At 54.4% G+C, this 21113-nt stretch overlaps 7 protein-coding genes across 7 annotated transcripts; 5 read left to right on the forward strand and 2 right to left on the reverse strand.

Moving 5' to 3' along the window:
* Positions 1–430: 430 nt before the first annotated feature.
* On the forward strand, positions 431–1536 carry CLAFUR5_02928 (Transcription initiation factor TFIID subunit 14; the record flags this gene model as incomplete). Its single annotated transcript, XM_047902076.1, has 6 exons — positions 431–439; positions 597–637; positions 689–840; positions 898–1055; positions 1112–1352; positions 1436–1536. The coding sequence occupies 6 exons, from the start codon at positions 431–433 to the stop codon at positions 1534–1536; spliced, it is 702 nt and encodes a 233-aa protein (XP_047758288.1).
* A 575-nt stretch (positions 1537–2111) lies between these two features.
* CLAFUR5_02929 (uncharacterized protein) lies at positions 2112–4616 on the reverse strand (the record flags this gene model as incomplete). Its single annotated transcript, XM_047902077.1, has 1 exon — positions 2112–4616. One exon carries the CDS (start codon positions 4614–4616, stop codon positions 2112–2114), a length of 2505 nt encoding a protein of 834 aa, XP_047758287.1.
* A 751-nt stretch (positions 4617–5367) lies between these two features.
* CLAFUR5_02930 (Transmembrane E3 ubiquitin-protein ligase 1) lies at positions 5368–8028 on the forward strand (the record flags this gene model as incomplete). Its single annotated transcript, XM_047902078.1, has 1 exon — positions 5368–8028. One exon carries the CDS (start codon positions 5368–5370, stop codon positions 8026–8028), a length of 2661 nt encoding a protein of 886 aa, XP_047757527.1.
* Positions 8029–9341: 1313 nt separating this feature from the next.
* Positions 9342–11062, reverse strand: CLAFUR5_02931 (Importin subunit alpha; the record flags this gene model as incomplete). Its single annotated transcript, XM_047902079.1, has 2 exons — positions 9342–10769; positions 10826–11062. The coding sequence occupies 2 exons, from the start codon at positions 11060–11062 to the stop codon at positions 9342–9344; spliced, it is 1665 nt and encodes a 554-aa protein (XP_047757528.1).
* Positions 11063–12007: 945 nt separating this feature from the next.
* Positions 12008–13894, forward strand: CLAFUR5_02932 (Protection of telomeres protein 1; the record flags this gene model as incomplete). The annotated part of the gene is made up of 1 exon (XM_047902080.1): positions 12008–13894. One exon carries the CDS (start codon positions 12008–12010, stop codon positions 13892–13894), a length of 1887 nt encoding a protein of 628 aa, XP_047757529.1.
* Positions 13895–15188: 1294 nt separating this feature from the next.
* CLAFUR5_02933 (uncharacterized protein) lies at positions 15189–18179 on the forward strand (the record flags this gene model as incomplete). Its single annotated transcript, XM_047902081.1, has 6 exons — positions 15189–15305; positions 15362–15689; positions 15748–16272; positions 16325–16464; positions 16521–17775; positions 17830–18179. The coding sequence occupies 6 exons, from the start codon at positions 15189–15191 to the stop codon at positions 18177–18179; spliced, it is 2715 nt and encodes a 904-aa protein (XP_047757530.1).
* A 992-nt stretch (positions 18180–19171) lies between these two features.
* CLAFUR5_02934 (Low affinity ammonium transporter) lies at positions 19172–20959 on the forward strand (the record flags this gene model as incomplete). The annotated part of the gene is made up of 1 exon (XM_047902082.1): positions 19172–20959. One exon carries the CDS (start codon positions 19172–19174, stop codon positions 20957–20959), a length of 1788 nt encoding a protein of 595 aa, XP_047757531.1.
* Between the last annotated feature and the right edge of the window lie 154 nt (positions 20960–21113).

Below are 21113 nucleotides of genomic sequence, written 5' to 3' on the forward strand. Positions count from 1 at the left end.
GACCCTCAGTCCTATAGGGCGAACAACTAGATAGATGACCCAATGAAGCAATCAAAAGGCGCTTAATTCGGCGACTTGGATCTGTGCTGCCGTTGTGTCTATACTATGTAGTGAAGGTGAAGTGAAGTAGCATATAGTACCTGCAGGGAGGCGCGATGTGGCGGAAGCTGCCGAGTCCTGCCCGCCTCCACCTCGCTCGAAGCTCACTTGCGCATATCTCTTGCTGTACGCGCCCGCTTCCCACCATTTCCTCGACATTACCACTTTCACGTCACTTCCACCGCACCACGACTGTGCATATCGTTTCCTCACTTCTGCGCGACTTGCGATTGCTGCAACGCGCATTAGTCGACTTCCTCTACAAATACTGAGAGCTCTTGCGCCTCAACTGTGATCACGCCGGCGACGCGACAATTATTTCTAGCCGACAATGCCTGATGTGAGTGACAGCTTCGCACCTGCTTCTACAACTCCGAAATTGCCTACTTGAATTGAACACCACAATTCAAACACAACAACATCCGCCAACACCGACAATGGCACCTAAGCGCGGACTCGCATCGTCCACACCAGTACCGGTCACTGACTCGAAGCAGATCAAGAGGACCGTGAAGCTCGTCACCAACCAACATGCCACGTGAGTTAGCTACCGCCATGAGGTGCAGTCCAGTAACTCACAAGCCAACAGCGACGACCCGCAAGAAGTCGAGGGCTTCCCCATGCGAGCATGGGACATCTCCATCTACCTAGTCGGCCAGGACGGCGAAGACCTGCCAGCGAACTGCTTCGAGAAGGCAACCTACCTCCTACACGAGTCCTTTGGCAAGAGACAAAAGCAGAGTACGTGATATCTAGATAAGAGCATTGGGCCGCCGCGCGGGGACTGACACATGATAGGTATTCGTGCACCACCATTCAAGATCACGGAGAAAGGATGGGGCGAATTCGATATGAGTATCGTCCTTACACCCGTGGGCGCTCCTAAGGGCGGGGATCAGACAATTCAGCACGATCTCAACTTCCAGCAGGAGAGATACGAGAGCACACACACAGTGGTAAGTCGAAGTCACGGCCGGTATGGACATCACGCAGATACTGACACTACACTCAGACCTTCCGTAACCCCAAGCCAGAGCTTATTGAAAGACTGAAGGAGTCCGGACCAGCTGGTGAGACCAATGGCGCCGCAGCCAGCAAGCCAGAGAAGAAGCGTCCCAAGGCCAACCGCAATGTCGACATGGAGAAGCTCGCCGAAGCGCTCCCACAGCTCCCCGAAGACGACCTCCTCCAAGTAGTGCAAATGGTACATGACAACAAATCCGAAGAGACCTACACCAAGAACGACGTTGAAAGTGAGTCGTTCCCTGCAGAGCATATTCACTAATATGCGCTGTGTTTTCGCAGATTCACGATGAGACTAACATTCGCCCAACAGATGGCGAGTTCCACGTCGACCTCTACACCCTGCCCGACCAGCTCATCAAGATGCTTTGGGACTTCACCGAGAAGCGCGTGGACATGACAAGCATGACATAGGGAGTCAGCGTGCCAGATCCACAACGAGAGGAGCGACCTGGGAGAAGGTCCACCAAGACCGCTAGGGCAGCACATTGAACGAATGAGATGGGCATATTCCTCGCGGAGCGTGTTGAGACGAGTCTACATCCGAGGGACGAGCTGACTGATATCGATACCTCACGAGTTTGCATTTGCTTGAATTGCTGGGGTCTCTCAAAAACGGCAGGGCAAAGGGAATGGAGCGAGGCGTTGGGCGTCTCAATCAGCTGCGGGAGGTTCTTTCACATCTGTCGTCAAGCTTGGTACAGGAGTTCAGATAGGTGTAGCTACGGACGAGTCAGCATATATCACTTGAGGTACTGGCTGACGAGAGGTAGCTGTGGTGTGTCGAATAATACGTCGACTATCATTATGCGTTCTGTCTACCTAGGTCCAGGTCCTGGTTGGTACTGCTTCCAAGTGCGCCGTGGGGTATGAGTATCGTGGTATCTGATCTTCCGTTTCGCCGTCCTTGTTGCGCCAGTCATCAAAAGTGACAAGATATCTCTAATGAACGCCCTCTCAACCCAAACGCCAGCCCATCATGCCCATGCTTATGCCGCCCGAACGCCAGTTTTTGCAGCACGCATCTTCTTCTGCTCTCGTGCCCCCTTCTTCGCCGCCTGCTTCGCCCCCATTATCACTGTCTCCACCCTTTTCATCTCGTCCTTCACCTCTTTCTTCATCGCCCTCGACTCTTTCCTAGTCTCAGTCTCACGATCGCTGGCTTTCTTCGCTCCACGGAGTCGGTCAGAGAGCTTGGAAAGGTCTTTGCCAATCGACCGACCACCCTCCTGACGTCGCTCAAGTGCTTGTTTGATACCCTGAAGACGATCACGGGACAGCTCAGTACGTGAGCGAAGTCTCGCCTTAGCAGACTGCACCCCGCCCTTAACGGTCGTCGTGAGGTCTTTGGTAAACTTGGCAAGATCTCGCTGAAGCAACACAAAGTCCTTGGTGATGGCCATCGCGGTCTGATTGCTGGCCTTGACAGCCTTGTCAAAGACAGTCACGGCAGTGTTGCCAACCACTTGAAGATCACGAGCCATGTACAGTGCGAGTTGAGTAGTGACGTTCTTTGTGGCCCACATAGTTGCGCCAAGCTCTGTTGTGAGCTTCTCGGTCAGGCTCTTAGCTACGTCCCTCATGACGGCAACGTCTTTGCCGACAGCCTTGCCAACATCAGTACCGGCCTTTTCGTACGTCTGACGCTGCAAGATTCTGTTGCCGAAGTAGTGTGGCGCGGTGATGTTGATGTCTGGCCTCTGAGTCTGCATGTTGACCACGATAGTACCATAAGCTTCGTCAACGTTGAAGGTGATATCGTAGACGCCGTCGATGAGCTTGGTCTGGTTGAATTCGACTAGCTTACCATCTGCCCGGTAGACGCTAGTAGACGTGAGGTGAGGAGCTCGGGGCTTTACTGGAAGCGACACAATGATGTGGTTCGGCGAGATGCCCTGGAAGGGGACGTTGGGAACGCAGTCTGGACTGATACGACCGAAGAAGTCTGTTGTGGCGCAGGGTCCTGTCAGCGATGGGAGCAAGTGCTCGACATTGACAGTCTTCGCTGCCTCTGAGGGAATGATGGCTTTCTGGACAGCCATAGAGAGTGCCTCACGGCGAACTTCGAGCGCCATCCCGGGAGAAGTAGCTGGTCTCAAGCTCAGAAGCAGGAGAGGCAGCACGGCGACGAGTGCTGCGAAGAGTACCTTCAGCCAGTTCATATCATAGATGCTGAACTTGGCTCTGTTGACTAGGACTCTTGACCTCAGTGGCAAGTGCTGCGGCGGACGACGGCTTAGCAAGCCAAGAACGATGTCACTCAGCTCGACCTTCGTCATCTCGATCAAGTCGTGATGATCGATCGTACGCTTGGTCTGAGAGCCTCGACCGAGTAGCTGACTTGCAGAGCGACGATTTGCAAGGTCAAATGAGTCGTCATCAACAATGAGTGTGGGTACCTTAAGTTGTTGAACAGCCTTGTAAGCAGTATCCAGCCACTCGGCATCGTTCGCCGCAGCGTCGAGGAAGAAGACGGCGACGTCGGGCTTCGTCAAGTTGATCTTAGCATCTTTAGCGTCGCCAGTGGTGTGGAAAGAGCTATGTTCGCCGTCTGAGTCCAGAATCCGAAGCTTGTAGGACTTCTGTGAGCGTTGCTCGGCCCCGATACAGTGCTGAATAGTGGCGGCGATTCTATCATCACCACAGACGACAGTTGCGGAGGGCAGGGTAATGCCAGATGGAGTAGCGGGCAGTCGAACGAGCTTGGGCCTTACATTGCCTGGGAACGACTCGTTCCCGGACGTCATGCAGTCCGCCAACTTGGCACAGACAAAGTCCAAATCTTCCGAAGCGACGTCACGGCCTGAGAACAGGAGTATGCGGTTGGTAGCAGCATCTGGCTCAAGATTGGTAGTGATCTTGGCCTGTGATCTCGCCCGCATGTATGTGCTTGAGAACGCAGCTGGCATAGTAGATTGACGTGGTGTTTCCAGGTCCTCCGACATGTAACTGTCGAGCAGTGCGTTCTCAGCCTTGACTTGTGGTGAAGCATTCTGCGAAGATGCCGCGGCGATGTTGATGAACGACGCTTCGGTGCTCGACGGTGTTTGTAAGTTGTTGAAAGTAACCTCCTCGTGATCGTCCTCGTCCTCGATGTCGCTTCCTTCTGGTGTTCCACGGCCAGTATCGTCATTCGAGGCCAGGCTGGCGGTGTCATGGTCGTCTGTCGAGATCTCGGAGAGGTCGTCGACCATGTCGTATTGGCTGTCGGCGAAGGAAGCCTCCGACTCGCTCCGTTGAACCATGCTGGCCTTTGCTCCCAGGGAGCTCAGGGCGGCTGGAGGTGTTGGCGGATATCTTCTTGGATGATGATGCTGTGGAGACGGCAGGTCGTCGAGTGAGCCGTCAATGTTCAGGGTGGGAAAGCTGAATGGATGATGTGCTGGAGAAGGCGCGACAGAGGGACTGGGCAGCGGACTGTGCTCGTGACCCGTTAGCTCATCCGCGGTGTTGGTCTGGTGGTTGGAGCTGTGGTGAAGAGTGCTGTTGGCCATTGTCGCACTTCATGCGGTCATGCTCGTGTGCGGTGCGGTGCGGTGCGGGACGAGTGCAAGTGCAAGAATGCTCAGGGTCGTGTGCAGTAATTTGTAGGAAAGTGTAGCAAGCAGCAAAGGGTGAACGCTGATTGCTGGAGAAGGCGTCTCTGCCTGAGCCTCAGACAGTGAACCTGCGGGGCACGGGATGGCTTGCACCTGGAACGAGCTCTTGACCGGGCGGTATTAATGGAGCAGCGCGCGGCGGTGAAACAAGCAATGCACAGGTAATGTAGCAGGCGGGAGAAAGCAACGTGTCGTGTGGTGTCGAGGTGAATGAAGAGAGTCGTGTCTGCTCGTAGCAGAGCATCGTCAACACATGCCCAGGTGATGCTCGAGCTCCAGGCAGTAGTGACTTAGCGGGGTCCAGATAGCTTATCGCCTGAAGCTAAAGTGCCTCCACGCCCGGCTGCTTCCGATGAGTGGGAACGCAGAGCATACATGTATCGGCACTATGACCAATGTTAGGACACAGAGTCGCTGTCTCAGCTTCACATGCATGTGTATATTGTCGCTTTCCAGCAACATCGTCCCCTCCACTCGAGTCGAGAGTGCATTGACAGTCACGTTCTCCTCTGTATTGTGCACGTGCCCATTCACTTCGCTTGCGCTAGCGGCTCAGCTGCCGAAAGCCTATGCATGGATCGGACGTGCTCTGAACATCCGCGTCGCCTACAACCATCTCATCAATCAGCTGTGATATGGAGAGTGGATGGCCGACCGGCGCGGCGTTCTGGTACCGCTGGTGATCCTTGCTTGGATCTTCCTACAACCTAACCCTGCGGCCGTCTCGCGGATCGACGACCGACCCCTAATAGACGATGTCATCGCCGAAGAGCAGCGGTCGCTGGCCGTGCTTCAAAACTCGAGCTACGACGATGCCTTCGGCAGCAACGGTCATACGCTGAACTTGACCGGACTCGAGCCAGATAGGGCATATGCCTGGGAATCCTTCAGCAAGGTCAAGGGAAGGGCGAAAGAGCATTTGGAGTACGCGCTGGGGGATTGGGGCAAGTCTGCGCTTGCAGGAACAGTAGAAGAGCAGAATCCAACACCGCTGTACAGCAATATCTCCGGCTATGTGCGTGGACAATGGAAGCGCTCGCTGCTACAAGAGGGTGTCCCCATTCCGCAGCTAAACCTCTCGGAGTATGCACATCCAGGACCATTGGGAATTCCAGGAAAGGCACGACCATTCGACCGAAACGTGACAGGAGAGGGCGGAGAGGCCACTGTACGGTTCTACGAAAAGGGCGTTGGACATGTCACTTCCTTGACCGGGCTCGAAGCTGGTAACATTACCGAGATGCGCGCAGAGCTGAAGGTCACGGACGCCAAGTCTTCTGATGAATGGGAAATTCACCTGCGAGGCGTTTATTTCGCGGATATTGGCCAAGCGGTCCTGGCCACTACCAGCGACAAGTTCGCGGGCATCTTCGCGCTACCGCATCTTGCACTCTCCGAGCGCACATTTACTTCATCTCTGAGCCTCTTGAACAAGTCCATAACTGGGGTGATCCATGACCAGATCGACAGGAAGACTGAGAAGTTCAACCCATGGTCATCAGCATCGGAGGGAAGTTCTGACTCGGCCAACAGCATACCCGATTGCGATCTGGTGGTTTATCTACAACAGATGGCTCCTGTCGCCAGCACTCAGTACTCCTCGGCCATGCTCAGGTTCCTTGAGGATGAGCTGCGCTTCCCGACTGGCGCTATAGTGCCCAGTGCTCCCGACATGCGATTCTCAATGCTTGTCTTCTCTCCAGATTGTGGCTTTGTGTTGGAATCACAAGGACCTCCCTTGGACTTTGCGCAAGACGGAAACCACCTCACCGGACCGAAGATGGAGGTGCAATACCGGCATAGTCGCCACCATCTCATGCTCTTTACGTTCGCTATCGCCTTTCAGCTCTTCCTCCTGATGCGACAGATGCGTGAGGCCAACACACCTTCTACCCGAAGTAGAATCAGCTTCTATACCATCGCCATGCTAGCTCTCGGAGATGGCTTCACTACCATAACGTTTCTGATAATAAGTCTGTTTCTATCGGGTCTATGGATCAATTTGGTCGGTACTGGCTTTCTGGCATTCATCAGTGTATCCTTTTTCGGCATGAGGTTCTTGATGGATATTTGGCAAGTGCAAGCGCCGGAGCGCGAGCGAAGGGCCAGAGCAGAAGTCGAGGAAGAGCGAGCTAGAGAGGAGCGCTTTCAAGCAGCACTGCAGCGCATTCGGGCGGAGAGAGATGCTCGGCAGGCGGCTATCAGAGCAGCGGCCACTGAGACGAACACCCCAGGGGAGACCGGTCAGCCCGACACCACTACAGCAGAAAGGCAGACACCTGCACCTCCAGCTATTACTGTTCGAGGACAGACTATTCCACCCCCTGCACCGCCCACGCAGCCAGTAATACCTCCCACGACACCTGGCAGTCTCCCTCTTCCAGCGACAGCACCAAGTCCAGTTGATACTGGAGCCACTCCCGTCTTCATGCCGTCCGACCAACAAGGTCTCGAGTCGATCGGGCTCCCGTTGACAACTGGCCAGCCAAGTACGGAGACGCTCGTGCAGGCACGCATGCCCACTTTTGCCTCACTGTACACACGTTTCTATCTCCTGCTCCTGGCCAGCTTGTTCCTCAGCCTCAATGCCATGTCATGGCCAGCAGGCGCACGGAGAGTCTACTTTACCATGCTCGCACTCATCTATTTGAGCTTCTGGGCCCCACAGATCAACCGAAATGTTCAACGAAACTGTCGCCATGCATTGAATTGGGAGTTTGTTCTCGGCCAAAGCATTCTTCGTCTTACGCCGTTCATTTACTTCTACGGTTACAGACACAATGTCCTCTTCTCAGAAGTCGACTACTATGGCCTGGGGATGTTAGCTGTATGGATCTGGATTCAAGTGGTTGTGCTCGGCTCTCAAGAACTGCTCGGCCCAAGATGGTTCATCCGTAAGGTCTGGGTACCGCCAGCATACGACTACCATCCAGTACTACGTGAAGACGAAGAAGGCGCTGCTATGCCCATCGGCTTCTCTCAAGCCAATGCTGATGCTTCGGCACCATCCTCGCCAAGACAAGAGCGCGGCAGCACTTCACCCATCGCGAGAAGAGCGTCGATCGCAAAAGAGACGAAAGAGAAGGGCAAACGAGTTTTTGATTGTGCCATCTGCATGCAAGATCTGGAAGTCCCTGTGATTGAATCAGGCTCATCCCGAGATGCAAATCTCGTTGGAGGAGTGCTCGCGAGGAGGAATTACATGGTGACGCCCTGCCGACATATCTTCCACAGTAGTTGCCTTGAGGGCTGGATGAAGTACAGGCTACAATGTCCCATCTGTCGTGAGACACTGCCACCTTTGTAAATACAACAGACATGGGCGTATCAAGATCGACCACAAATAATTTGCCCTCCAATCGCGCTCTCTTTCAGTCGACCTGAGACTAGCATATTTGCTACCATCTGCCCTGACAATCCACCAAACAAGTCTGTTCATCTCATCGCGAATGTAAGTATCGCCATTTTCCAGCAATGTTACACTACATACTCCCCAACGTTGCACGTGGTTCACGGAATCCACTTGAATATGAACGCCCTCTATCAGCAATTAGAGAACGCCTCCTCTGACGAGCAGCACCACGCAGCAGCGCTTCTTCGTCTCGCTCAGGAACCTACTACTGTCGAACAATACTGCAAGAGGCCCTCGATCCCTAGTACCTCAACATGCAATCCCACAATCCTGAACGAGGCTCTAAACAAGCTGACTACGGCCGTCGCACGTCTCCATCGGGCGGGGCCGACGTCGAAGGTATGTGCGTCATTCGCGGAAGGTCATGAGAGCACTCCTAGATCTTCAATGGGGTATGACTGACTTCTCACTCCTTCCTCCAGCGCAAAAGCGAAGCCTTCTGGATCTTCATAGCAGGATCCTGGTCGCGGCACAAGTTTGACGAGGAAGTCAGGGAGGCTCGGACGAAGCTACCAAAAGCAATATCAGCGGAGGAAGACGTGATGAAAGCGAAGGGTCTGATAGGCGAGGCGATTGCAATGTTGACAAAGGGAGATATCAGAGATGCCAGGGATCTAGAAGGAGCGAGGAGGGCATTCGAGAGAGGAACTTTATGGTGAATGTGCAAAAGATGTGAAGCTAAAAGTGTTCATTTGGATCTATCGACTTTCAAACGCAGGGCGTTCAATCACTTCATCGTAAGGGCAGCCCGCCTCGCCTCAAGCGCATTGAGCTCGGAGCTGGGCGTCTGCCTGTGAGCCGGGCTTTTGGTGCGGTGATGAGCTTGGTTCTTGTTGAGGAAGCATGAGTCCGTGGATGTCGAAGGGGTCCAGTGGGTGTCGGGATCAATGCTGAGATTGTCCGGCGCGTTGCGATTGGGGATGGAAGTGAGTCGTGGCAATGGATCGCTAGTGCTGCTGTGTGCTGGGCTGGATCATGCTGAACTCGTGACGGACGTGAAGATGGGTGAATGCAGATAGTGACATGGCTAGCGCAGGTATCGTTGTCGTTGTTGATATGCACGTGCCAACTGCCGTTCATGCTGGTGACTTACCGTAGTCCTCGATGTCTCGGAGTTGGGACATCGGGACTGTGCTGCTCGATTCGCGTAGGCGATGTTGCAGAGACGTTGCCTTCGTGGGCCCTAAGCCTTGAGTATTGGGTGCTTCTTACATCTCCATATCTCCCTCGCCTTGGCCATTGGCGAAGTTGAAGTTTTGCTGCTGCTGTTGTGCGCCAAAGCCAAACTGGCCATCTTGACCTTGTTGTGGTGCAAGGTCATTGACATCAGCTTCACCGTCCTCATCCGAGAAGTACTTCTCAATGATGTTGTAGGCCTTCATGTAGATCTCCTCGTTGCTGTTGTTCTGGCAATCGTGGATCTTCTCCATACCACCGCAGTCCTCAATGAACAGTGCGTAGCGGTTGACTGGCTGTTCCGTACCGCCCTCTTGCGCATCCTTGTCCATATCGCCAACCTTGAGGATGTTCTCCAGGCCATCGAGAGCGACTTGGATGATCTTGTTGTCGGGGCAGGCGAGCAGGTCACAGAGTGGTCTGATGGCGCCCTGATCAACCAAATAGCGAATCTGTTCTGGCTTCTGCAGACCACCGCTAGTCGCATTCGAGATCGCCCAGCAGGCCTCTTTGCGGGTCTTGAAGTCGCCATTGCTAAGGAGGTGGATCAATGGAGGGATGATGTTTGCATCGACGACGGACTGGATCTGGGTGCTGTTGCCGGCAGTGATATTGCTAATGGTCCAGCAGGCTTCCTTGCGGATGCCATCCTTGGTGCTGCTGAGGAGGGATAGAAGAGCAGGAAGAGCACCGCAGTTGATGATGAGTTGGGTCTGAACATCGTCACCCGTCACGATGTTTCCGACCGACCGCAGTGCTGGTGTTTGGACCGAAGTAGATGCGTGCATGAGGAGCTCGACCAGACGGCGAGGGATGTTGGCCTCGATGACGGCCTGGATCTTATCGTTTGAGCCATCCGACAAGTATGAGATGGCCCAGCAAGCATCAATCAAGACCTCATCGTCGAGAGAGTAGACCAGCTTAGCGAGCACAGGGAGAGCCGGTGCAATCGTGGCCCAATCTGGCTGCGGCGTCTTGCCACGGCAGAAGTTGCTGAGTGTCCAGGTCGCATTGCGGAGCATGCTGAGCTTGCGGCTGTCGCCAAGAAGCCGTACGAGTGGCTGAAGCGCTCCAGATGCGAGGACAAAGTCCCTGCACGCTGGGCTGTCTCCAGCAATGTTTCCGAGTGCCCATACTGCCTGCTCACGAACGTCTGGCTCTGGACTGCTGAGAAGCTCGACAAAGATAGGAACTGCTCCTGCCTCAATAACCACTTGTGTCTGCTGTGCGGAGCCGCTGGCAATGTTTGTAAGGGCCCACGCGGCTTCGAACTGCACGAGGGTGTGAGGTGAGCGGAGGAACTCGACGAAGCGGCTGACGACTCCGGTCTCGATAACGCGCTCGATGGGTGGGTTTCGCTCCTTGCTGAGGAGTTTTCGGAACTTGGTGGTGGCAGCAATCTGGTCGTCGATCTTCTCGGAGAAGACGCCTTGCACCATGAGAGGCAGGTCCTCGTTTAGCTGTGACATAGTCAGTTTTCCATCGCGGTATGTCTTTGTGTGAGAGAGTAGCATACCTGTGACTCGGTGTTCGCTCCCTCATCATCGCTGTCTGGAGCGGCGCCGAGTGAGGCACCGGGCGCAGCATCACCGCGGGCACCAATGCCTCGTCGCTTGGCGAGGTTCTCCTCGCGCTTCTGCTTGCGGATCTCGACCTGCTGTTCCTCGCGGCGCCGACGGAGCTCATCTGGCTTGAATGTGCTCTTGGCCTTGTAGTTGTTGCGGCGGTGCTCCGGGATGTATCGCTCAGCCATCTCTGCAGGCGGGTGCGGGGACGTTGTCGGCGCAGATACTGGTGTGGTGGTGCAGTCGGCGGTGACAGACGACTGGTGCAGGTGAAGAAGAAGTGTGGTGGTGGTGGTGGTGGTGGTGTAAGAAGTGGAGCCTGTCGAGGTTTGGCGGGCGTGGTTTCTGTTTTGCAGAGCCAAAGTTCAAAGATCGCTTTCGGTTCCAAGGTTGTCCCGCAGTTCTTAGCGTACTTGTCAGAAAACGGCGAGAACAAACACGACACTTTTGGTGAAGCAGGACGGTGTCTGTAGAAGAGGGTGCTGCGCGGTCTCGGCCCCAGTTATAAGTGATAGTTGGCAGATAAGTCAGTGAACGCGAGTGGCGAGTTTCCTCTTCTCATTCTTCTGCTTCTGCTGCATGTGAATGTGAAGCGGTCAAGCGCAGGGTGGGAGTGCCAGGACTTTTGGGCGTGCCCCACTTCTACCACTGCCAGTCTGCGCGTCTTCCTTCAAGCACGCGACTGCACGGTGAATGGAGAACAGACAATTCAGACATCAACCTGGCCACCACTCACACCGCGCTGGAAGTTCGTCAAGTGAGCGGCTTGCTCATTCCCAGTGCCATGGCCGATGAGGTTTGACTCAAAATCACAGCTTCTTCATCGACCATCAAGCATCGATGTGGTGGCAGGAGCACAACACCGATAGCACAATTTGTTCGCAAAAGAGCAGTGCTATACTTGGACCGCTCGCGGATGACCGATTTGCTACCGTATCTCGCCTAGATGCCATGCTCGACGATTCAAAGTCACATTCGATCTGTTGCATTCCGCTCACTGAGTGTCAGGCCACAAGAGCTCCCACCGTACCTTGATCGCACTGCCTTGGGGACTTCTGCCAGGACACTTGATACTGTCCCTGGACAACAAACGCAATCCATATCGACGAGGACCTGTATCAATCAACGACACGATGTCTCTCCCACAAGGCTTCGTGGACCTTGCGAGAGCATATGAGTCTCTGAACGATACCTTCGTCAGCATCATTGGGGTGGTGGTAGACTTCATGGCCCCCACAACTACTGCGAGAGGCGATCATACCGTGAAGTTCAAGCTCATGGATGGTGTCCTGCCACGTGCTCAATTCAGTGGCGAAGGTCTGGACGTTCGTTTTTTCCCCAAGGACCCCACACATCTCCCCAAGGTACGAGACATCGGCGACGTGGTACTGCTTCGCAATATCAAGATGTCCACATTCAACGGCTCCAAGGTAGCCCTGTCCAACTGGCAAACGCAAACGCTCGTGTTTCCCTCGAAGTCGATCCCAGCCAAGGGCTTCAGCATACACTACATGGGCAAGGACAAGGTACCATGTCTTGGCATTGAGCGAGATGTGGAGTCGCTCCAACTTGCCGAACAGGACTATGTCATCAATCTGAAAGACGAGATGCACAGAGTGATTGAAGACAGTTTGCGCAAACGCGCTGCTGGAGAGGAACGGGCCAAGGAGCGACAAATTGATTGGCAGAACGTTCCCACTGAACCAGCCGCCAAGAGGCAGAAGACAGCTGCATCGGCAGGACAGAAGCTTAGGACTATCAGTCAGCTCGAGGGTCCGAAGGAGTTCGTCGACCTGTATGGGGTGGTTGTGAAGATAATACCAACCGCGACATACAACGGTTGCGATCTCTATATTAGCGACTATACCATCAACAAGCAATTGCGAGAGTTCGCGCCGCCTGAGGCAGCTGACGATGTCGGGAGGGACGGTGACAGTTATGGCTATAGCGATCAAGCCAAAAAGCCTTTTCCTGGACCCTACGAGTACAGAGTCTTGAAAGTTAACTTGCATCAACCCCATGCGCAGCACGCAAGCCGGACTGTTGGTGAAGGGGATGTTGTGCTTCTCCAGAACGTGAAGACACGAATTGTTACACCTGGCATGACTCTGGAGGGTGACTTATGGCACGACCACATGTTCCCCGACAAGATACAAATCAGAAAGCTATCCGATGGCGAACGCCAGAGGCGTCCGGAAGTGCAGGCCATCGTGCAACGTAAGGAAGAATACTGGAAGAAGCGTGATGCTAAACTCTTGCAGCTGCGACGGACGAAGGAGAACGCAGAGCTGACAACGAAGGCGGAGAGAAAGCAGGCAAATAAAGAGAGGATGAAGCAGAAGAAGCGTGGGGGTCAGGAACATGAAGCTAACCTGGTGAGCCACGCGAAGAAGACGACCCTCAATCCCCATGTGAGATGCAACGATACGGAGGTAGCCGTGACTAGCATCGGGGAGATACTTGACCTGGACAACATGAGGCACACGAACGACTCACCAGACGGTACTTCCTACGACCTGCCATTCATCAACGCGAAATATCGAGCAAAGGTGAGAGTCGTTGACTTTGAACCGAAGTCTCTTGAGGATTTCGCGGTACCCGTGCTTCCAGATGATCAGGGGAGTGTTGACAGTATGGACTATGTCTACAATTCGCAGAGGTTGGAGTGGTACTTCTCTCTGCTGCTGGAGGATGCCAGCAATCGCTCGCGCCCCAACGACCAGCAGAAGAACAGAATATGGGTTCACATCCATCACGAGCAGGCGCAGTTCCTCTTTCGTGATCTGGACGACCCGCAGGACTTGAGACACAACACGCAGCTGTTGGCTCAGCTGCGAGAAAAGATGTTCCTGCTTTGGGGCAATCTTGAGGAGAGTGGAGGGGAAAGCCTGAGCAATTCACCATTCGAATGTTGCATCTGTGAATATGGTACCGAGCTAGACAATGATGATCCAGCGAAGGATGATGCACCATTGGGGTGGCAGAGGATGTTTGGCATGTTCGGCACTACGATATTATAGCACGGCACACGTCCATGCACGCCATTGCGCGTCACATGATGGCCGCGGCGTCTTGTACCTGAGCGCGGCACCAGAGCAATTTTTCCGATTGGCATCCGCGCTAGGTAAAGTCTAAAAGGTGAGACCGATGTACCCGTTTGAAAGCTTGTACACGAGCCTTATCTGAGAAGATGCGGTTGAAGGTGTGCTGTCATATGGCGTTGTTTGTGAAGGTCTTTGTGCAAGCTGCAAGGCCTCGGTGCTCTGACGACGAAGTGAATTTTGTAGTGGCCTCCCTTCGTACAGACGAGTGGGCCCGCGACGCGCTGAGGAGCGCCACTTGCGCGTTTGGGAGAGGATAAGATGAGATGTCGAAGAGGCGCAAAGGCGAAAGCCACACGAGCCGACACAAGGTTTTGGTAGATGTAAGGATCGTCTACCGCAGCTTGCGGCTGGCGACCGATCCATGTGAATTTCCCCAGGTTGGGCGGTTTTCGCAAGGTTTGTTGGCTTGGAGACAGCGTGGAGGTGGACCTGGGCCCTGGCAACGATGGAACGAAGAGCAGATGGAGAGGGATGGCACGTCCGATGCTTCTGACCAGACCGCCTCTGCTGCCCGGTCGATTTCTTCTGTCCCCAGCCGCGATACGTAGGCAGGTAGAGTGGTACAAAGCGACAGTCGTGACTTCTTAAACAAAGCTATTGAGATCATCTGCGCCGGATGCAGCTAGCCCGCCATCAGCGTGACGTCATCACCCTGGCAGGCGCTGTCGCTTGGAACGTGATTCGCATGTGTGCAAAACAAGGAAGGAGATGCACGGGCGCATGTGAGGCGCGAGCGTGGCGAGGGAGCCAAGGGAAGTGATGCGTGCTTCACTATTGGATCGCGATGACGATGATGGTGTCAATGCGTTCATGTTTGCGGAAAGCTAGACCTGGACCTCGTGGTGAAACACACCTCATGCTGAAGCTCTTCCTCCTTCTCTTGCCTCTCGTCCACCAAACAAACATCTCCAGATACCCCCAAACACCTCCCCATCCACCACTTTTGCGGTCGCGCGCATCTACAGCGTTGCTTACATTCCGCTTGCATAATTCACGAGATACCCCCAATTGTTTACATTGTACCGATCATCGCCAGAGTGTCACTGTTGGCCACGCGTGCTCGAACAGACACACACCCCAGCTCTAATACAGCAAACACATACACCAGCGTCAGTGCCAGCATACCTGCGACCACTGCGCACACCTGTCCACAGCAAGAGACAGCGACAGACATTGAGCTGAAGCACCAGACCAGCAGTCAGCCGCCACCATGACTTCGAAAGCGGTCAACGTCCCAACGGACCTCAAAGCCAAGGAGAAGAATGTCAACGCAAAGCTCCAGCTCTACGGAATCTACGCAGCCTTCGCCAATGGCAAGGCGCCATCAGTACGTCGACTCTTCCTGACATGTGCGCATCACTTCACGTGCTAATGCTGTCGCAGAACAAGCAAATCGACGTCGCCATGAACTCGGCGCTCGAGTGGCAAGGACTGAAGAGCCCATCCGGCAAGCTGTCCAACGACGGCAAGCAGCTTGTAGCAGATCTGCGCGATGTCATCGAGAAGGCCAAGCAGCTTCTCCTGTCCAAGAACGAGGGCAACCTCCTTCAAGACTTCATCTGGCAAACACAGCGAATCGGCGCTGGCGAGGCTCAAGGCGTAAAGGCTCCGATTGACAAGGACACTGCCAAGCAGCACGGCAACGAGGCCCTTGAGGGTCTCCGCACTCTCGGCCAGCTGACCATCACCAACGGTCAATTCCGCAAGCTGTGTAAGTTCTTGAATGCCTACAATTGACCTTCTTTTCTTGAAATGCTGACCCGTCACAGTGTCGGACGCCATCACTCTTTTCCGCGACATCGCTGGTGATGCCGCACAGAAGGCTGCTACCAAGGTGAACCCAGATGAGGAGGCGCTGTCCCAGATTGATAGGCCAGCTGAGGACAACACCTGGCACGAGGCTCCTGACCTCTCTGGTGCCAACATCAAGCAGCAGATTCGCAGCCAGGTTCCAATCGGCAAGAAGGATCTGCAAGACGCCGCTGGTGATGCCACCCAGGCTGGTCACCCATCTGGATCCCGCAAGCCAGAAGATGCGGCCAAACTCGCCGCTGAGGAACAGCGCCAGGGCAAGCAAGGCACAAGCTTGGACCCATCATCCGGTGCCGCTGCCGCTGCTGGCACTTTGAAGAACCGTCTCGACCAGAACGTCGACGAGGAGAAGAAGCAGCAGGCTCGTGAGTACCGTGACCGCACCCGCGAGTACTTCAAGGGCAAGATGCCACAGGAACGCCGCGAGCAAATCGTCTACCGCCTGAAGAAGATGATTGTTGAGATCCAGGGACACCAGGACTGTAGGTACTCCGTGCTGGACGGGATGAGATTTGCATACTGACAATTCCACAGACCAACAGGCCATTGATACTTTGCTCCGTCTGGCTGAGCAATATGGCGGCCACACCAAGGATGTTGCGGCCCAATCCCAAGGAGCCGTTGAAGGTGCCCACTCCCAGGACAGCTTGCAAACCGCGGAAACTGACTTGAGGGTGCGTGTGAACTAGGCTTTATGCAGAAGAGTCAGCCAATGCTGACTGATCTCAAGAAACTCCTCGAACGCTTTGCCAACTCGACATCTTTCGATGATCTCTTCGACTCGATCAACCAGATCTATCGCGACGCCGACCGTGACCCAGAACTCAAGGGTTTCTTCAAGGATACCGACCGCTTCATCCGAAAGTGCCTTCAAGAGCAGGGTTACGTCCTTCAAGATGAGTCGAACCAGCAGTGGAACAAGCTGTACGACGAGGGCCAATTCCTCCTCCGTGACCGTTACCGCAGCCACACCGACCGCATTGTCGACGAGACCAAGTTCTTGGCGGATCAGTTCGACCAAGACCCACAGAACCAGGCTTTCGCCAGATCCATGGAGAAGCTCTTCAAGGATCTTGGTAACGATGCCGATGGCAAGCCAGAGTTCAAGCCACACTTGGTCAAGGATCTCACTGAGGTTCTCCTCCCCGCCTTCTTCGAGCACGTCCGCTACGTTCCAATCCCACGAATTGAGTACTCCGACCACATGGTCGATGCTGTCGTGGAGAACCTGGTCATCGAAGGTGACAACCTTGCACCAAACGTTGCAGAGTTTGGCAGCGACAACTACTGGCGCTGGGGCCGTAAGGGTGCTCAGAGTAAGAACAAGAACAAGGTTATGATCTCAGTGTCCGGTGTCCAGATGGACCTCCGTGATGTCTCATACTACATCAAGAAGAAGGAGGGCTTCCCAAGTGTTACTGACAAGGGTGTCATGGACATCTTCCTTGGTGGCAGCGGCTTGAGCTTCAAGATCGCCATGGAGACTGCAGACAAGAGCGACAGTGCCCACTTCTTCAAGATTAACAAGGTCGATGTTGACATCAAGAACATGAACATCAAGCTGAAGCAGTCCAACCACAAGTTGCTGTTCGGTCTGTTCAAGCCTCTGTTGCTCAAGGTCATGCGTCCTGTGCTTCTGAAGGTTGTCGAGAAGCAGCTCCGCGACAACGTGTCGCAGCTTGACGCTATGCTCTACCGTGTCAAGAAGGAAGCCGATCGCGCTGCCGAGGAGGCGAAGAACAACCCCGACCCAGAGAACATCCAGAACATCTACCAGCGCTACTTCAACGCATTCCAGCAGCAGATGACCAAGGGCCAGCAGAAGAAGGAGCAGCTTAAGGAGCAGGCTGCCGACAAGAAGGTCAACGTTGCTGTCACCCAGCACGACTCCATGTTCAAGAACATTGAGCTTCCAGGAGGCATCTCCACCAAGGCTACCGAGTACAAGAACCTTGCTGGCAAGGGTGACAAGTGGGAGTCACCAGGTAAGGCTTGACATGATCCGCACATGTGATGAAAAACGGCTAATATCTTCACAGTCTTCTCCATTGGCTCTGCTAGGGAGAGCTCCAATCTGCCATCCGTCTCCGAGCCACAACGCAAGCCACACTCGACTGCTCAAGGTGGCGTCCGTGGTGGTAACCAGCCCAACACTGTCGCCAGCGGAACTTCCAATGGCAGCGCTGGTGGCCTTGCCGGTGGTCTTGTCGGTTCCGGCGCCGCCCCAACTGGACCTAATGGCTCCGCCGGCTTTAGCAACCAGGTTAACGATGCCTTCAAGCCAACCACGGATCTCGGTCTCAACCAGCCAGGCTCGGGCGCCGCCGCTGGCGACGATGGCAACACCACCCTTGGCCGCAGCAACCCAGTTCTGCAGGGCAACGTCTAAATCCAACTTGCTCAGCTTGAATCCTCGCTCGTTGACAAGAACGATCGAGTGATCGGACGATACTCATGACTGCCGGTTTTGGGCGTTGATCAGTGATGGAGAGATACCCAGCTCGTTTTGTCCTGGAAAGCCATGGATTGTTCCAGAGTTTTTCCGTTTGTTTTGCATGATACCACCTGCTTTATCAGAAGAAACAGCAAGAAAAGTCAACAGCAGTCAGCGATGAGTTTAATAATAATACACAGAGTTCTCACTACTTCTCAAGCTCAGCTCTACAAGGATTTAACACTGACATAGCCATACAAGGAGATACGATCCCGCTCCCCTAGCGAGTCGCGCTTGTGATACGCAGAGCCTCCAAAGTGATTTCAACCTCAGCCTTACCTCGCCTTCATGCTGCTGCGCAAAGCACATACCCGCTGTCTGGCCATGACCCGGCGAAGGCAGGACTTGGCTTTCGTGAAAGTACAACCTGCAATAGGTCGAGCAGTCGGAGTTCGCCGCATCTCTAGAGTCCGTCCTGAAAATAGCACCACGATGCTACACTATACGCTAACAGTTCATCATTGAGGCTGGTTGCTACGCCATGCCGATATGTTGTCGTCGGCAGTGACTTGGCCGGGCGAGCCGTTTCCCTTCCAGTGGCGCCAAAGAACGTTGGCAATGACGTGCGACCAGCAGGGTCACTACCCTCTGGAAAGCGCAATTATGCTCGTTGAATGAGGCACGATGAACAGAACGTTGTGTCCGGGACAACAGCCTTGTCGTCCCGCCTCTCGGGTTGCCTCGCCACGTTGTGCCATAATGTCCTTGCACACCAGAAGACCTTCGTATGTTTGTTGTTGGAGATACCTTCATTCATCAATACTGACCGACACCTCTTACACCGACCGCAGTCCTTCGAAAGTCCAACAGTCATAACCAGGCCTTTACGAAAGTGCCACAGCTTCGATCGGGACTGAAATTACAACTGCCCTCGTGTGGCAGTCAGGATGGCTCTCACTAGCCATCCGCCACCTATGAGGGAACTCGACGCCAACAAGAGACCTCAGGCTCCGATGTACGACACACGACCTCCATTGTACGACACACGACACATCTCGCTGCAGTCCGCGGTAGACATGCTGGTGGCCCACAATATGCACGATGAGGGCAGAAGACCCATACGTGAAATGCCCGAGATGTACAGCCATGAACGACACCGATCGACTTCGTTCCTCATAAGTCCAGACAGATCGCGGCCCGGGTCACTCAGAGACGATGGAGAATCTTGCCGCTTTGCAAGATCACCATCTCCGGACTCGTTGACGGAATCTTGTGCACCGGACCCAGCAGCGCTGGACGTATCAACCCTACACGAAGTTCTGTTTGTGGGAGCCGTAATCATGGCCCAGTTTATGGGCCTCGCAGGCCTCGGCCAGTCCATAGCACCTATGCACATCATCGCGGCAACTATGCACACGACAAACCCTGGCGAGGAAGCATGGTTCTCAGCGGCTTTCTCCCTCACAGTCGGAACTTTCATCCTGATCTCTGGACGGATGGGCGACATACTTGGACACAAGAGAGTCTTTGTCTTTGGCTACTTTTTCCTGGGATGTTGGTCGGCATTTGCAGGGTTCAGCGCGTACATTGAAAAGCAAATCTTCTTCGATGTGTGTCGAGCTTTCCAGGGTATTGGCGCTGCTCTCCTGGCGCCGAATGCGTTGGCCTTGCTCGGGAGGGCTTATACACCCGGTATAAAGAAGAGCATCATCTTCTCGCTGTTCGGTGCGATGGCTCCTTGGGGATTTGTGATGGGCGCACTTTTCTCGAGCCTCTTCGCGGAGCTGACATGGTGGCCGTGGGCGTACTGGAGCTACGGCATTGCTGCGTGGTGTCTGTCGGCATTCTCCATTCTGATCGTGCCAAAGGCACTTGCTCACGACGCACAATTCGCAGGGAGGTTGGACAAGCCGGACATGGACTGGTTAGGATCTGCGCTCGGTGTAAGTGGTCTCGTCCTGGTCAATGTTGCATGGAACAACGGGCCTCTCTTTGGCTGGACTCAACCGACGGTGTACTTCCTCCTGATCATCGGCATGCTCTGCCTCATCGCTTTCGTATGGGTCGAGGCACGAGCAGTATCGCCCATCCTGCCAGTCTCTGCAATGACAAGCACGGTCACGTACACCATGGCTCTTGTCGGTATCGGCTGGGGCTCGTTCGGGATCTGGATATTCTACTCATGGCGCTTCCTCGAAGAGATTCGCGGCTTCACTCCTCTCAGCGTATCAGCACAGTACACTCCAGCTCTGATCTGCGGACTCCTCGCAGCCGGTGCCACCGGGTTCATGCTGACGCATACACCCATCTCCTTTACGATGATGATCGCAATGGTCGCTTTCTTCCTCGGACAGCTCATCACAGCGACACAGCCAGCGAAGCAAACTTACTGGGGTCAGATGTTCTTCGCCATCCTCATCATGCCCTTCGGTATGGACATGTCGTTCCCGGCAGGCACGTTGATCCTGTCGAATTCTATGCCGAAAGAACATCAGGGACTGGCTGCGTCTCTGGTCAACACTATGGTCAATTACTCAATCAGCATCGCGCTTGGCATAGCTGGTACTGTTGAAGTCCACGTCAACAACCACGGCGTGACAAGAGAAGATGCTATGTACGGAATCAGATGCGCGTGGTACACCGGCGTCATCTTGGCTGGCTGTGGTGTGATCTTGGGTGCTTTGTTCTTCGGAAGGACGCTTTTACGGGAAGGCTGGACAGTTATGCCTTATTAGATTATCTTAGTCTTTCATGGAAGCCGAACGTGGAGACTGGTCGCGCGGGATGTAATGGGCACTGCAGCAAGAGGATAAGAGTTGACAAAACCAGTCGTGAGCAGTTCTGTGGCAGAACGCACAAATTCATCGATTCAGTTCTGCTCTCTCCCAC

This window comes from Fulvia fulva, chromosome 2 (genome assembly GCF_020509005.1).
Source record: "Fulvia fulva chromosome 2, complete sequence".
NCBI classification, from domain to species: domain Eukaryota; kingdom Fungi; phylum Ascomycota; class Dothideomycetes; order Mycosphaerellales; family Mycosphaerellaceae; genus Fulvia; species Fulvia fulva.